The 14,464-nt window shown below is 40.9% G+C and overlaps 1 protein-coding gene across 1 annotated transcript in view; it reads right to left on the bottom strand.

Moving 5' to 3' along the window:
- Positions 1-1,481: 1,481 nt before the first annotated feature.
- The window catches only part of RGS18 (regulator of G protein signaling 18), a 28,732-nt gene continuing 15,749 nt past the window's right edge, over positions 1,482-14,464 (bottom strand). Inside the window, exons 4-5 of the mRNA XM_006147026.3 lie at positions 4,419-4,585; positions 1,482-2,822 (exon numbers count right to left, since the gene is read on the bottom strand). Coding sequence (XP_006147088.1) covers positions 2,565-2,822; positions 4,419-4,585 — 425 coding nt within the window. The 3' untranslated portion in view covers positions 1,482-2,564. The remainder of the gene's footprint in view (positions 2,823-4,418; positions 4,586-14,464) is intronic.

Here is a 14,464-nt window from a genome sequence, read left to right as displayed (position 1 = left end):
CTGAATATTTTGAAATTGAGTTATTGTAAGAAAATTGTAAGTTTTATTTGCTTTTACAAATGAAAACTTGAACCTCAGAATATTTGAATAACTTTCCCAATGTAGTGCTCTTAATAAGTAACAGCTAGGATTCAAATAAAAATATACCACATTTGAAAGCCATTACTCTTTGCAGAAAGACTACACTTCCCTAATGCTTCCATTGGCTTCTATGTGAGCCCATCATCACTTTCGTTGAGCTTTTATTGTACAGAACTAGAAAGCCTAGCACCGACATTGCTATGTGTTTTGGGATAACCCAGTTGATCAAATTTGATAGCTCTATCTTTCAATACTTGTAAAGATATTCTGTTACTATACAGTCAGTCATGAAGAGGGGGAGAAATCAAGCCTTTGATTACATGACTTCTTTCTTTTCATGTATTTGTAAACTTTTTATAAATTTGTGCTTTCAGGCCAACAGCACAGGTTAATTTTTTTTGCCTGAATTTTCCCTTCATTAATCATATTTAGCTGCTTTTCATGCTTGGTCACCAGTCAAGAGGTACTTTGGAGACTATCAGGTGATCTTCTAGAACTGGAGGATGTAGGAGCATGAAGAACACTACAAAGAAGAAATCCTGAGTTCCTATCTTTAAAATAAAATGTGATGGGTGAGGGCCCTTGGAATTATATGAGTTTCTGAAGACCAGACATGGAGGTAAGAAGCCCGGATGCTCAGGCTGAGTCAAGTCTCTGTGTGTTTCTGCCATTCTTCAGTTAACACCTGGTGCTGCCTAGGCATTTTTACATGGTGTCTTTCATTTGTCCAAGTTTTTTTCTTAGACTACGAGCTTCTTAAAGTCAGACATTAACTTGATCAAGAGTCCTGGTATGTCTGGGAAGGGTCTCATGGATATTTGGTCATTTAACCAAGAGACTGGGTGCTTTTAAAAAGTATTATGGAGAGAAAAGCTAGATAATATGTATCGTATTATGGATTCTAGAGCAATGTTTTTAAAAATCAGTCCATAATTTTTTTTCTTTTTTTACATTTTTTAAAATTTTTATTTATTTATTTTTTTAAAGAGGTTTTCTATAGAGCACGTGTGCTTGCCAGAAAGACAGAGAGAGACAGAGAGATAGAAAGCAAGAGATCACCTCCCCCCTCCAGGGGGGAAGGCCACACTGCAATCCCTTCTCCTTCATTCTCCTCTTGGGATCTTGGGCATGCACGCACATGCGCCCGACGTGAGTTTAAGTCACCGGGTCCAGGATTTGAACCGTGGTCGACTACGTGAGAGTCCAGTGACATAGCCATTACGCTAACTGCTGGTCCCATGATTTTCTGGTAAGATCATAAAGTTTGTCTCAAGGGGTAACTGTGTATGAAATAATCAAATTCTGTAAAAGAGATTGCCTTTAAAAGAGGAAATACAAACCAATCTTTTAAAACTTAAAAATTACTGTCTAAATTGATCTTTAAAATGCATGATACTTGGTTTTTATATTCACAACAATATAAAGAATTTATTTAGCGTTGAGATTAATGACATGATAGCACAATTAATATTTTTATCCTGTTATTCTAAAATAAGAAAATACATTGATTTTTTACTTGATAAAAAGAAGGATAAGAAGTATAATCAATAAGTAGTGAGCTTTAACTAGTGGGATAAACTTAACTATATGAATAAACAAATTAAAAATATTTATTACTATAGATAATCTAAAGTTTTCATATTATACATTTTAACCAAGAGGATAACATTTACCAAAATGACATCTTTAAATACAGATATTTACAGAACATGTAACGCCTTATTAAGATGAAATATTTCCCTAGAATAGCGACATATGTACATATTAGTCTGATCTTCCTGGAATAATAAAGTAACAAGTAAGGATCTAGTCAATAGGAGAAAACTGTCTAGATACAAGCCAGCTTGCAGGTGCCCAAGTCTCCCGGACCCTAGGCTCCTTCTTCTTGAGTCTCTCATTTCTAATCTCTACCTCAACTCTGAAAGTTCAAATGTGAGATTTAATGATCCTCAGAGAGAATTTCCTCTCATCATTCAAACCACTGATGGCCTCCTAACCCAAGAACAAGTCTGCCTCTTCTCGTACTGTAAGAAGTGCATCATTTCTACACTTTGGCTGAAAGGGCAATTGGTCATTATGGAATGGGCTGTCTGAGCACAGGAATATCTCAGTATCACGCCATTTACTTCTGTTAAAAAAAAAAAGTACCTATGTATTTGACCAAACTCTTGACAATTGTGCAAAAGCTTAACCTTTACCTAATTTCACAATCACATGAAACATCGTGATCGCTTCTTTACTGCCTTTTAATTAACAAAGATAGTCTTTTGGACCATGAATGGAATGATGTCAAGCGGAAAGTTTTACAGAATATCTTGGCAGATCCAGTGTGTATTTTGTTAGGGTAAAAGTTGTGATTTACACTTAAAGAATCCTTCTGTAGCATTTTTTTTTTTAGATTTAATAATTTCCTAGCACAAACAAACTGTATCTTAGAAGCAGATGGACAATGTTACCATCCAAAGAAGCAGAAGTAATTTTCTTTATAACCAAATTGCCACATCTGATTTGACATCTTGGAATTCATTGTAGGTAAAAGAGCGTGATCGTCTCCTAAGATTTGATGGCTTCTGAGGTCTTCCTTCTATCAAGTCTAAATAGATGTCAGACTTCAGAAAACGTGTGTAACTGTCTTGTTCCATGAGCTGGTACACTCGACTTTGTGCGGCGTCGAAACTCCGCAGGGTGGGCTGGGTGATGCTCTTAGTAATGACTTCTTTGGTGTGAAAATCAAGGTTCACCTGGAAAGACAGAAAAGGAGTGTAATAATGGCCAATCTACTCAAGCAAAAGCCTTTGAGAAACGGGACAGGACTGATGTGATGTCGGAGGGACATAGCCCACTCAGACACATGCGTGTTCTCCTCTTCTGGGTCCCGGCTGGCATGGCATCTGGGCCCGCTCTCCCAGAGCCCCCTTCTTATGCTTAGCTATATTCTAATTATGAAATATTGTAAGAGTAAGCATCTAAGAGATCATTACGTTAACTCATTCATATTCTTTTTATTTTTCATTTAAAATTTTTTCTTCCTTTATAGCCAGAAGGCATGTGTGTGCTTCCCAGAAAGAGAGGGAGAAAATGAGAGCACCCCCGTAAAGAACATAATGCCCACCACAATCCCCTCTCCCCCACCTCTAACATGTGCACATGTACCAAGCATTCCTGTCAAACCACAGGACAGGGGCTCGAACATGGTTGGCCAGGTGGGGCCAGGCTTTCCAGAGACAACCCTCAACTGCTGGCCCAACCCATTCATTTTCAAAGTGAAGAAGTAAACTTCAGAGAGGCTGAATGATTCAAGTGACAGGAAATACTGAGTTTGGTCCTGTTTGGGATTTCTGTATGGCACTTCTGTTTATCCTGATACTCAGTTCATGATGTTACGGCGCTTTCCTATAGGAAACTATTTCCTAAACTATGAGTGTCTTTTAAATTCTTCGACTTACTTAGTGCTCATTATAACACCGCTGGCACAGCTGCGTCCAATGGTGGTGGGTACTCAGGTAGAACACCCTTTCTTTTCCCTCCCGAGTAATACTCTGCAATTGGCTGTCTGTATTTTATTTATCTATTTATTAAACTTTAAACCTGTGAATAAGGTTGGCCTTGGAGAAGACTGAATAATACAATGAGACACTAAACAAATGAAAACTTACCGAAATAAGGAAAATAATCACCATTTCTTGTGGAGTGATGGCTTTGGACAATACTACTTCCTAGAACCTCCGTACCAAGTTGCAGTGAAACAAAACTCTTACTAGTGACAGACTACCTGCCATTCCCATCATTCAGTGAAAAAAATCACTGCTCATGGGATACATAATGTAAATATAGACTGTTTAATAAACGAGGACAGTCCAATAATGTTTGCTAGTTATACAGCCATTTTAGCAATTGCATCAATTACCTCATCTTGAGCTTTCAGTCAGAGAAAACCACTGCTGCCTCATCTTTTTGTAGTAATTTCTTATAAAGTGCCTATTTGGATGTAGAGAGCTATACAAATAAGCATTTTTGCTTCAACAAATTCTGTATTTTCTGGTAGACTGTGTGGGAACACTCATTTGTGAAGGTAGTCTCTCAAATTTTTTAAATTTTTTTTAAGAATTATTTATTCAATTTTATTTGTACCTACTGTTTAATTTACTATAGGGCTCATGTGCTCATTAGAGAGAGAAACAGAGAGAGAAAGATGGAAAGTGAGAAAGCAAGCCACCAGGTCTGGGACTCAAATTGCGGCCGACCCTGTGGGAATCCAGTGCCTTCAGCACCATGCCCCCTCCTGGCCCCTCCAAATATTTTCAAGCAGTTAGAAATTTCTGTAAATTTTACTGTACCTCCTGTGGAGCATCGTTCTGTATAAATGTATCATATATTGCTTTTGCTTTCAGCATCATGTTTTGAGGGTCCTTGTTTTTCTTGAAATCTTCACAGGCTTTCCAAAATTCAATGTTTTCGTCACTGAATTCAGTTTTAAGAAATCTGGTAAAAGCCTCCAGTCCATCTACCAACAAAAGAAATGAATGACATCAGTATACAATGTGGATGTTTGAAACTGTGTTACGTGATAGTAAAATATGATATTCACAGAGAAGCTACATCCTCTCTGGAATGCGTAGCCGTGGCGTGCTCTGGCATGGAACACAGGGGCCTCGTGTACGTGAGCTGTGTTTGCAGAACAGTGAGAGAGACACGTCCCATTCTCGTTGAAATGAGGCTAGTATCACACTTCAGCCTAAAGCAGACTAGACTGGAGTGTCAGAGGGACTCCTACTGTGCTGCTCACTCTGTGTCCCTGTAAGCCATGCCCATCCAGAGTGCTAGGACGTATTCGACAGAGCCTGAAACCAGTCTACTCAGAAGCCGCCCTACCCTCCTCTAGACCATGTTTCCCATACGCAGGAGTCTGCAATGCTCTGTCCAAAGGTGCTATGTTTCCAGACTTGAACAGTTCTCTTTCCCAAGACCATGAACCAGAAGCACACTGACGTGCAGGTATCCACACTCTCAGGCCAGAGCCTGGACAGCAGTTGGGTCCACAGGTTGGAGTGTCTACTCAAAGGAGCAAGGGGGCTCTCTCAGTGTGGAACAGAACATGGGAGGAACGAGGAAGAAGGTATGCTGTGCTCTCAGTGTGGGACTGCGAAGGGCTAGAACTTTACATTCAATGCAGTCTTCCAAGTGATTTGCAAAGTACATTTGCCAGAGTAGAAGGGAAATACATATTTTTTCTTTCTTTTTTTATTAATTTTTTATTTTTAATTGAGTAATTAATTTTCCATTCATTCACTGACCACTATCACAGCATGCAAAATGTGATTTCCCATCCAAAATATACTGCATCCTGGCTTAATAGTATATGTTGTTGTCAATAATTTTCCATTTCTAGTTTCACATATATATATATATATTTTTCCCCCTATTTCTCACCCTCTGCCATTTTCCATCCTCCTCCCACACTATCTCTGGTGTCTACAGTCACTTTCCATTCCTTTTCCCCCCACATTTTATTGCTTCACAACATTTCTTAAGTAATCTAACTACTTTCAATAGCAAGTTCAGCTGATGGACGCATTATCTGTGAATACATGTCTGACCATAGGCGTGAAACTCTGAGTAGAATATAATATAAAGTAGCACCTAGCTGATGCTATATAGCTTACTATGGTCATTAAATAGATATTTTTAATATATATATTTTTTTTAATTTTAAGAAGAGCAGCTCTAGATTTAATAAGTCAAAGTCAAAGAAATACTGAGAGTTTTGCTTAAAACTTAAAGCCAGGAAACAGTAGGCTTGATCTATAACCCAATTCAAGAAAGCTATATAGATGAAATCAGAGTATAGTATATTGTTGGCCATCGTTCTTCCCATATAGACTAGTTGTTGGGGAGATTCATTCCGGCTGATTCACGTATCAGTACTTCGTTTCTGTCCATCCGTGTGTTGTAGTCCATGGTATCGATAAACTGCAGTTTATTTCATCACTTAGCCATTGAAGGACGTGTGGATTATTTCTATTTTTTAAGAAATTGTTAGTTATTATAAGATAAGCTGCTATAAACATTGATGTATGATGTTTTTAATTTATTTTTTCTGTAAGTGAGAGATTGTCTTTCTCTGGGCTAAGTTCCGGGAAGGACACTTCCTCGGTTACAGGGTAGTCGCAGTGCATGGTAGAGGCGTGGAGAGAAGGGAGGCATGTCCCTTACAGACTTCTCAGCTCCGTTTCTCAGAGGAAGTCAGGTGTGAGCTGGGTTCCTATGGCTTTTGGCACTCCTCGCGTTTGCTCTCCCTCTGGCAGTCTGTTTCTCCTGTGATCACGGGAATTATTACACGGAAATCTCGTGATCACCTCTAGCATCTGATAATACTGACCCCTCCTTTGTGAAATAGTCTCCATATCGGATTCCAGGGCATCATAGCCCCTGGTTCGAGGTATGTTGTGTCCGTGTACCCCCTTTTGCCCCCACACATTCACATGTTGCAATTTGGCTGTGAAGGTTTCAAGAGGAGACTTAATCCTCCGTGGTGTTGAAAGGTGGGGCCTTTGGGAGTGAATCCGGGCTCTGACCAGGCCCACGTGACTGCTTCCTGGTGGGCTGACAGGGAGAGAGAGATGAGCACCCTGGAGATTGGCCGCAGGTCGTCTCACCATGGTAGGCCCCGCCTGGCCTTGGGACTTTGCAGGAAAACCCTCACTAGATATGTACCCTGGACTGTGAATCTCCAAATTAGGAGCAGTATTCTCTTAAATCACCCTGACACAGGTATTTGCTATTATTTGCAATGAGCAAACTAGAACAAACTAATTCCTTCTCTGTGCAATGGTTTGCGTTGGTTGGTCTCCCTCTGTTCTCTGTTAAGTATGGTAGGGAGAGAGGGAGAGACGGAGAGCGCTCCCAGTGGAGTCCCATCACACGGTGGCCCTCTTTAAACACCCTCCAGTTCCTGGAGACCGTGAGCATGCACATGCACATTTACAGGCCAGCTGGGGATCCGAAACCTCCTGCCACCCATGTGGCTTCTAGCCTTGCAGGTCGCTTAGTTTACCACCGTGATGGTAGTAGGTCAGGCTAATTCTGTTTATAGTCTCCTTTTCTCTCCTCTGTGTCTTCCCTGCCTCCTCCCTATCTTTCTATCTTCCAACACATGTTTTTCCTGAAATTCCTCTCCTTACTCCCTACTGTGCCTCATACATTGTGTCAGCACCTACAGGCAAAGCAAGGCATTACAGGGCTTACCACAGTGGTGCAACAGTAATGCAATGCTTTACAATGAGGACCCACACGAAAAGGTCCCAGGTTCGCATCCCGGGGCCCCTGTGAACACTGGACAAGCGCACCTGAGCCTATGACCACCTGAAGTGGCTGAGGCAGGGGGTGGACTGTGGTGTAAACACACTCTTGGAGATGACTCTCTCTCTGTCTCTCCCAAAGAGATGAACAAATAAGCTGTAAGAACAAGGCATTACAAACAGTTTTGGGAAAAGAGTATCTTAGAGTTAAATTTTGATATCACTAAGATTTTAATCTCGTTAGAAGTAATCATTTAAAAAAATAATCTTCTCTTGACTTCAGACCTTTCTCCAGCTGCCGACTTACATCTTTTTCACTTACACATATAAAATATCTTATTTAGTTTTCTATACTTGGCCCCTCAATCCCCTCTGCCACGTTTGCTCTCCCACACACTGAAGTATGGTTTCTATTCGACACTTTACTGCAATTATTTTTGCCAAATTGATTTAACGTAATATTCAGTGAACACACTTGTTCTTCGGCCCATATGTTACCTCAGCTCTGTGACAGTGGCAGTGAGCTTCGTCTGTAATCCTCTTCTGTGGCACCTACACTCCTGAGTTTCCTCTTACAACTCTGACTAGTGCGTCTCCAGATCCTTCTCAGCTTATCCTTCCTCATCCTTCCCTTAAATTCCAGGTCCTAGGAGATGACTTCAACAGTCAAGTACAACCAAGGTACTGATGATTCTCAGAACTCATTCCCAGCTTCCTGCCTGAGCTCCAAGCTCATAGAAACCAATGTGTGGTAAGAGCTCCAGTGCACTTCCCACTGAAACATCACGTCACGGTGGAAGGTCTCCCCCTCACCCTTCCCTGCATGTGGTTTCCACTTGGCGACACCATTCACTTGGGACTTAGACCAGAATCCTCAGGGATGCCCAATGTCTCTCTCACCCCACTGATAGCTGGCCATCAAAGTGTGTCAATTTCATCTCTTTTCTCTATCATCCATGAGCCTTTTATTTCTATGCAATGTGTAATCACTTTTATTCAGACCAGAATGATCCTCCCTGGAGATTACTACATGGCCCTCCTAATTGGTAACTGTGACTCCGGGTTCCTCTTGCCTCTCCTTCCACCCTCCCATTTATTATGGACACTCTGGCCAGTGATATATTTATTTATTGTTTTAGTTTTTCTTTTCTTTTTAATTTTCAGAAATTATGTTCATTCACCAGAGAAAGAGAGGAAGAAAGAGAGAGGGAGAGAGAGAGAAAGAAAAAGGAAGCACTCCCTTCAATGGAGCATGGTCAGGCCACCATCACTTTTCCTTCATTCTTCCTTCCCATGAGGGTTCGGGCATGCATGCACATGTGTCTGGTGCACCTGCTGTGTTTTCACACCCCCAGGGCTAGGACTAGGACTATGGGCGGCTGTGTGGGATCTGGCTCCCTTCGTTACTGCACTATGGGGTGACCTCAGTCAGTGATCCCTTCCTATGGTACAAATTCATGACGATCTCTCACTGTTAAAAATGCTCTGATAGTGGGACCAGCAGTTAGCATAATGGCTATGTCGCTGGACTCCCATGTAGTCGACCGCAGTTTGCATCCCGGACCCGGCGGCTTGAAACTCAGGCCGGGTGTGTGTGCGTGCGTGCCCAAGATCCTGAGAGAATGGAGGAGAAGGGATTGCGGCATGGCCATCCCCCCGGGGGGTGATTTCTCGCTTTCTATCTCTCTGTCTGGCGAGTGCACATGCCTTATAGCAAATAAACCTCTCCCCCAAAAATTAATAATAATAAAATAAAATAAAATAAATGCTCTGATAGTGTCCTTGGCTTCTCCCCAGGGCCTCTCTCACCCTGAGCTCCATCACAGAGCAGTACTAAAAGTTCCTTCATGCACCACGTTTTTGCATCTCTTAGCTTGAGCACTTGTTGGAAATGCACTTCCCTCCTTATTCCTATTTTATCAATCTTACTTTGTCAATCTAATCCATACTGTCTATTCAGGTTAAATTTTAGGTCATCTTGTCTGAAAGACTTATTGCTTCCTCAGGAGTAAGTTGGTGATGTTTCAGAAACGGCTTCAGTGCCCTAGGTGGCACTTAGACACCACACCACACAGGCTGGCGTGGGGGCACAACAGTGGGCAAGGCTCTGGGACAGGATGCAGGTGGAGGAGGGCAGCCATGGCTTCCTGGTCTGACAGTGGGCGCCCATGACCCTGGCTGTCTGGGAAGGCAGTGGCTGGAGGATCACAGAGTGAGTCCCTGTTGAGGTGCTCCTTTCTCTCTCTCTCTCTTTCTGTGTCCCTCACTGTCATGAAGTAAATAAATAAGAAAAAAAAGTAATTGTGTTGCAGTTACCTGTTCACGTTTGTTTTCCATGCTATACGGTGAGATTCATGAAATGAAGACCTTTGTCTAATTTACTCAGATCCCCAGTCTCCAGCATGAAGATATCACTCGGTAATTACTTAGGGGCCAGCAGATAGCTTAGCAGTTTTGTCTCTGGACACCCACATGGCTGACCATGACTTGAGTTGTGGAACCAGTGAAATTCGTGCTGGGCGCATGTGCATGTGTGCCTAAGATCCTGAGAGGAGAATGGAGGAGAAGGGATTGTGGTATGGCCATCCTCCCTGGGGGGTGATTTTTCATTTTCCCTCTCACTAAGATAGTGACAGTCTCTCTCTCTCTCTCTCAGTGAGCAAACATGCTCTAAGAAAAAAAACCTCTAAAAAATAATAAAAAATAATTACTTGATAAAATGAAAAATAATTGAATTGATAATAAAAATATAAAATTTTGCTAAAAAGCACATACTACAAAACAACTATAGGAAATGTTATATATGTTAAATAATATATTATTTATTTTAAATAATATTTATAAGATAAATTAACAATCAGCACCAATAAGCACAAAAAAGCAAAAATAAAACAAAACAAAACCCAAAAACTTGTTGTATTGTAAATATGGACAAGTATACCTAATTAAAAATATACTTCTCTATTTGAGAAGTCTATCCTTACCTCAGTCTGATGCCATTTAAGATTTAATTAATGTTCTAATTTCATATTTGGCAAGTAACATTTTATTATACTTGGCTTCTTCTTTGGGCCTATGGAGGGGTAGAGAAATGGCTAGTGGTGACAGTTTTCCTTCTGAATCTGTATTATCACGTGGGAAGGCAGCTCGCGAGTGTTGCCAGTGTGAGCCTTCTATAGAGATTAGGTCTGTCTTGGCATGCTACCGAGGTGTAACATCAACTCTAGGAACTTGCAAGGTAGGGGCTGTGGTCAGGCCAGTCTGCATGGCTCAGACAAACTGACAAATTGCCCTGCAGGTGCACTAACCCTTCTCAGACATCGTTGTGTGTTATTCTACCACATTTCTAACTCTATTGTGTATTCCCAACTTTGGCCAGCTCTCTTGTTAAAAAATTGGTTTGCATGCTGAACACTCCATGAACAATCATTCTGTGATTGAAAAATATTTATTGCATGCTATGTTTTAGACACTATTCTAGATACCAGTGGCCAGAAGTATAAAAGATAGACAAAGTCTTTGATTGATGTTTTATATATCCAAAAACACTGTTCTTTGAACTATATATAAAAAGGAGGGTCACAACAGGAGTAACACCAACCAAACTTACCCTCCAACCAGAAAAAAAATGAAATTGGACAAAAACTAGATGGTAGTTTTCAAGCAGAGGACAACAGGCAACTGGGACTGGCAGTGTTCTCCCTAGACTAGCACTTTTCATTTCCTTCCAGAACTTTCCATTGCACACACAACTTGGCTAACAGTTTGGTGCAAGAGTCCCAGCTTTTGGCCTCTCTGGCCAAAAATTTAGTGCCTTCTGCACTAAATTTACCTGTCTCTAGATTTTAACTTAAGGTGAGAAATGCATGACTCTCGCTGCTATTTGTACACTTAGAAGAAATGATACGGTTATTACTGGGCCCGATTCTGTTTTTGTCATGTCTCAGGGAATAGGGAGGCCCAAGGAAAGGGAGAGAGATAGGGAATGGCTGGTCAGTGGAGCAGTCAGAACATACAGAACATCAATTAAGCCTGCCGCCTTGTATGTCCCAAAGCAATTACAATGGTAATATCAAAAATTACTGTCACAGATAACCATAACTGATATAACAACATTTAAAAAGTTTAAAATATTACAAGAATTATCAAAATGTGAGATAGAGACACAAAGAGAGCATTTGCTTTTGGAAAAATGAAACCAAAAGACCTACTCGACACAGGGTTGCCATGCATCTTCAGTCTGCAATAAGTGTAATAACTTCAAGGCATAATACAAAGAGGTCTGCATTGGGCCAGCAGGTGGCATGGAGATTAAAAGATGCTGGGCTACATGTGGCCAACTGTGAGGTTCAAATCTCAGACAGGGCGGCTTGAAAATCACACTGAGTGTGTGTGTGTGTGCATGCCCAAAATCCCAAGAGGAGAATGGAGGGGAAGAGACTGTGGTATGGTCAACCTCCCAGATGGTTGATTTCTATTATTCGTCCTCTGTCTCTCTCTGGCAAACACATGCACCTTATAGAAAAAACTGGGGGAAAAAATGAGACACACATATAATAGAGAAAAACTACAGAGAGAATTAGCAAACCCCAAATCCGGTTCTTGATAAACAACAGTAAAACAGAATCCCTGGGAGAACTGTCTTACATTAGGAAGGAAGCCAGGAGCATTATTACAGACCTTGCAAATACTACAAACATAATACAAGTGCACTATGAACTATTTTATAAACGTAGTTCATATAAAATAGCAAACTATATTAAAACATAATTAAATGACTGGTCTTATAGTGCTATGGTTAAGAGAGCAGGAGCTCACAGACCATCAAGATTTAAATCCTGGCCTTGGCAGTTTGAAAGACACGTCAGGCACATGTGTAAGTCCACAATCCTAACAGGAAGGACTGGAGGAGGGAGGACGGCAGGGCACCCACATTCTATCGAGGGGTGCTTTACCTGTCTGTCTCTCCCCCTTTCTTCCTCTCTCTCTCTGGGATGCATGTACCCTCTGACAATGACAAAAACTGACAGTGAAAAATAGAAAATCTGACAGTCCTAATTTTATTAATAGATGGGTTTTATAATAAGTTCCCTCTCTCCTTCAGAAAGAAAAAAAATCTTGAGGCTAGATTTGGTTAATTCCATCAAATATTAAATTTTTAAAAATTATAATCTTATACAATTTCTTCCAGAAAACAGAGAAGGGATGAATACTTCCTGCCCCGTTTTCTGAGGCCTTTATAACTAATACAAACCCTGACAAATACATTGTGCCTTTCCCACAAAAATAAAATAAAGACTAAGGAAGAAAGAAAAGGGAAAGAAAATTACACATTAGTATCTCTCGTGCTCATAGACCCAAGATTCTGAACCAAACGCTTAAAAATTAGGCACAATAATTAATATAAGAAGAAGCAAATATTCTGGCATTAGGGCTGAATATTTGTGTCGTACGGAAGTGACAGCTTTTTTTGCTCCATTTGACTTATATTGCCATTTCTTGTATCCACTGCTCTCTTGAACTATTCTTCATGTTCAATGATTATTTCTAATATAAAATATTCCATAGAGACTAAAGCAAGAAGCACGAATCTCTGCTGGGAGAATTATGACAAGGACTAAGAAGCTTTGCATTTATAGCAGGGGTAGAGGTTTTGAGGGTTAAATGCTATTTTTATGCATTATCTTGTTTAATTTTCACAACAGATGCTTGAAAAGTGTCTTACATTCATTTTTGTACAGGTGAGGAAACTGAGTTTTAGGTAAGTTTACTTGCCCCAGATTTCACTTTAAAACAAAGAAATAAAGTTACGTATCTTTCTAAGGAAGGCAGAATTTCTTATGGTAGGCACAATAATAACCCTCCGAAGATGTTTATGACCTAATCCCCAGAATCTTTGAACATGGTACCTTCGAGGCAACAGGAATCTGCAGGTGCGACTGAAATTAAGGCCCTGGAGATGGGGAGATTACCCAGGTAGAGCCAATCTAATCACCTGCATCTCTAAATGTAAGAGAGAGCAGAGCAGTGGCTCAGAGAGATAGGACACAAGGAGTTGACTCTTTTTTGCTGACTTTGAAGCTGGAAGAAGATGGCCATGAACTGAGAAATGTACTAGATTCCAGCAGGTGGGAATGCCCTTACCCGGCACCCAGCAAGACAATGAACACCTTGACGTGAGACTGCCAGGAACTGAATTCCACGAACAACCCCAAGGAGCAAGGAAGGAGCTCTCTCTTGGACTTTCAGAAAGCCCGACAGCCTGCCACCTTAATTTTGTGAGGGTACTTTTAAAAAAGCTTGTGGAAAAAGGAATTAAAGTACAAATTGATTTGGTGCACAAAAATTTCTGAAATCCCTGCCTAGTTTTGTTTTGTTTTTCATTCTATGCAATTAGAAGAGTTCTTATATTCCGGTGAGACCCTGATTGGATTTAAGATCCACCGAACTGTCAAGTAGTGAATTAATGTCTGAATCATTAAACTTGTGGTAAATTCCTATAGAGGCAACAGGAAACCCTTGAATTATGCTTTATATATCACCAGTTATGTCTCTTATTTATAGAGCTTGTCTTTGGCATAAAGCATGTTTAAAGATGTTTTTAATAAGCTTTTCTTGATGTATTAGAGGTCCAGGGACTTAATGTTGAAAAACTTGGTGGTCAGGAAAAGACATGACCACCTTTGGACATCTGTAAGCATTAGAGTATGGGGAGACCCCAACTTCTACCATGATGGGAGTGTGACGTGGCTTTCCTGCTGGCTTCTTCTTCTGTTGGACTTTTCCTTAGGGTGAGAGGACGTTCTGTCACTCCCTCCCTCCTGCCCAGGTAAATCCACCCTGAGCCCAGATGCGAGTAGGTAGGTGTTAGTGCAGTAACGAAGGAAATAACAGAAGGACAGGCTCAACAAGAATCTGAGGAGACGCGGGAAGGTTGGCAAGCATCTTTCAGTCCCACGCCGGGAAGATAATTCCTAATCAAAGACCGAGGCCTATGGGCACCGTCCTGCTAAGTGCTTCCTAGAGAAGTCTGCACGCTGACTGCTGGGAAGGAGCGAGAGTGATCGATGCAGGTGATATTCTAC

Source organism: Tupaia chinensis, unplaced genomic scaffold, assembly GCF_000334495.1.
Source record: "Tupaia chinensis unplaced genomic scaffold, TupChi_1.0 Scaffold000198_1, whole genome shotgun sequence".
Lineage (NCBI taxonomy): Eukaryota > Metazoa > Chordata > Mammalia > Scandentia > Tupaiidae > Tupaia > Tupaia belangeri.
Note: the sequence above shows the minus strand (reverse complement) of the source record. Positions and strands in the feature narration are given on the sequence as shown.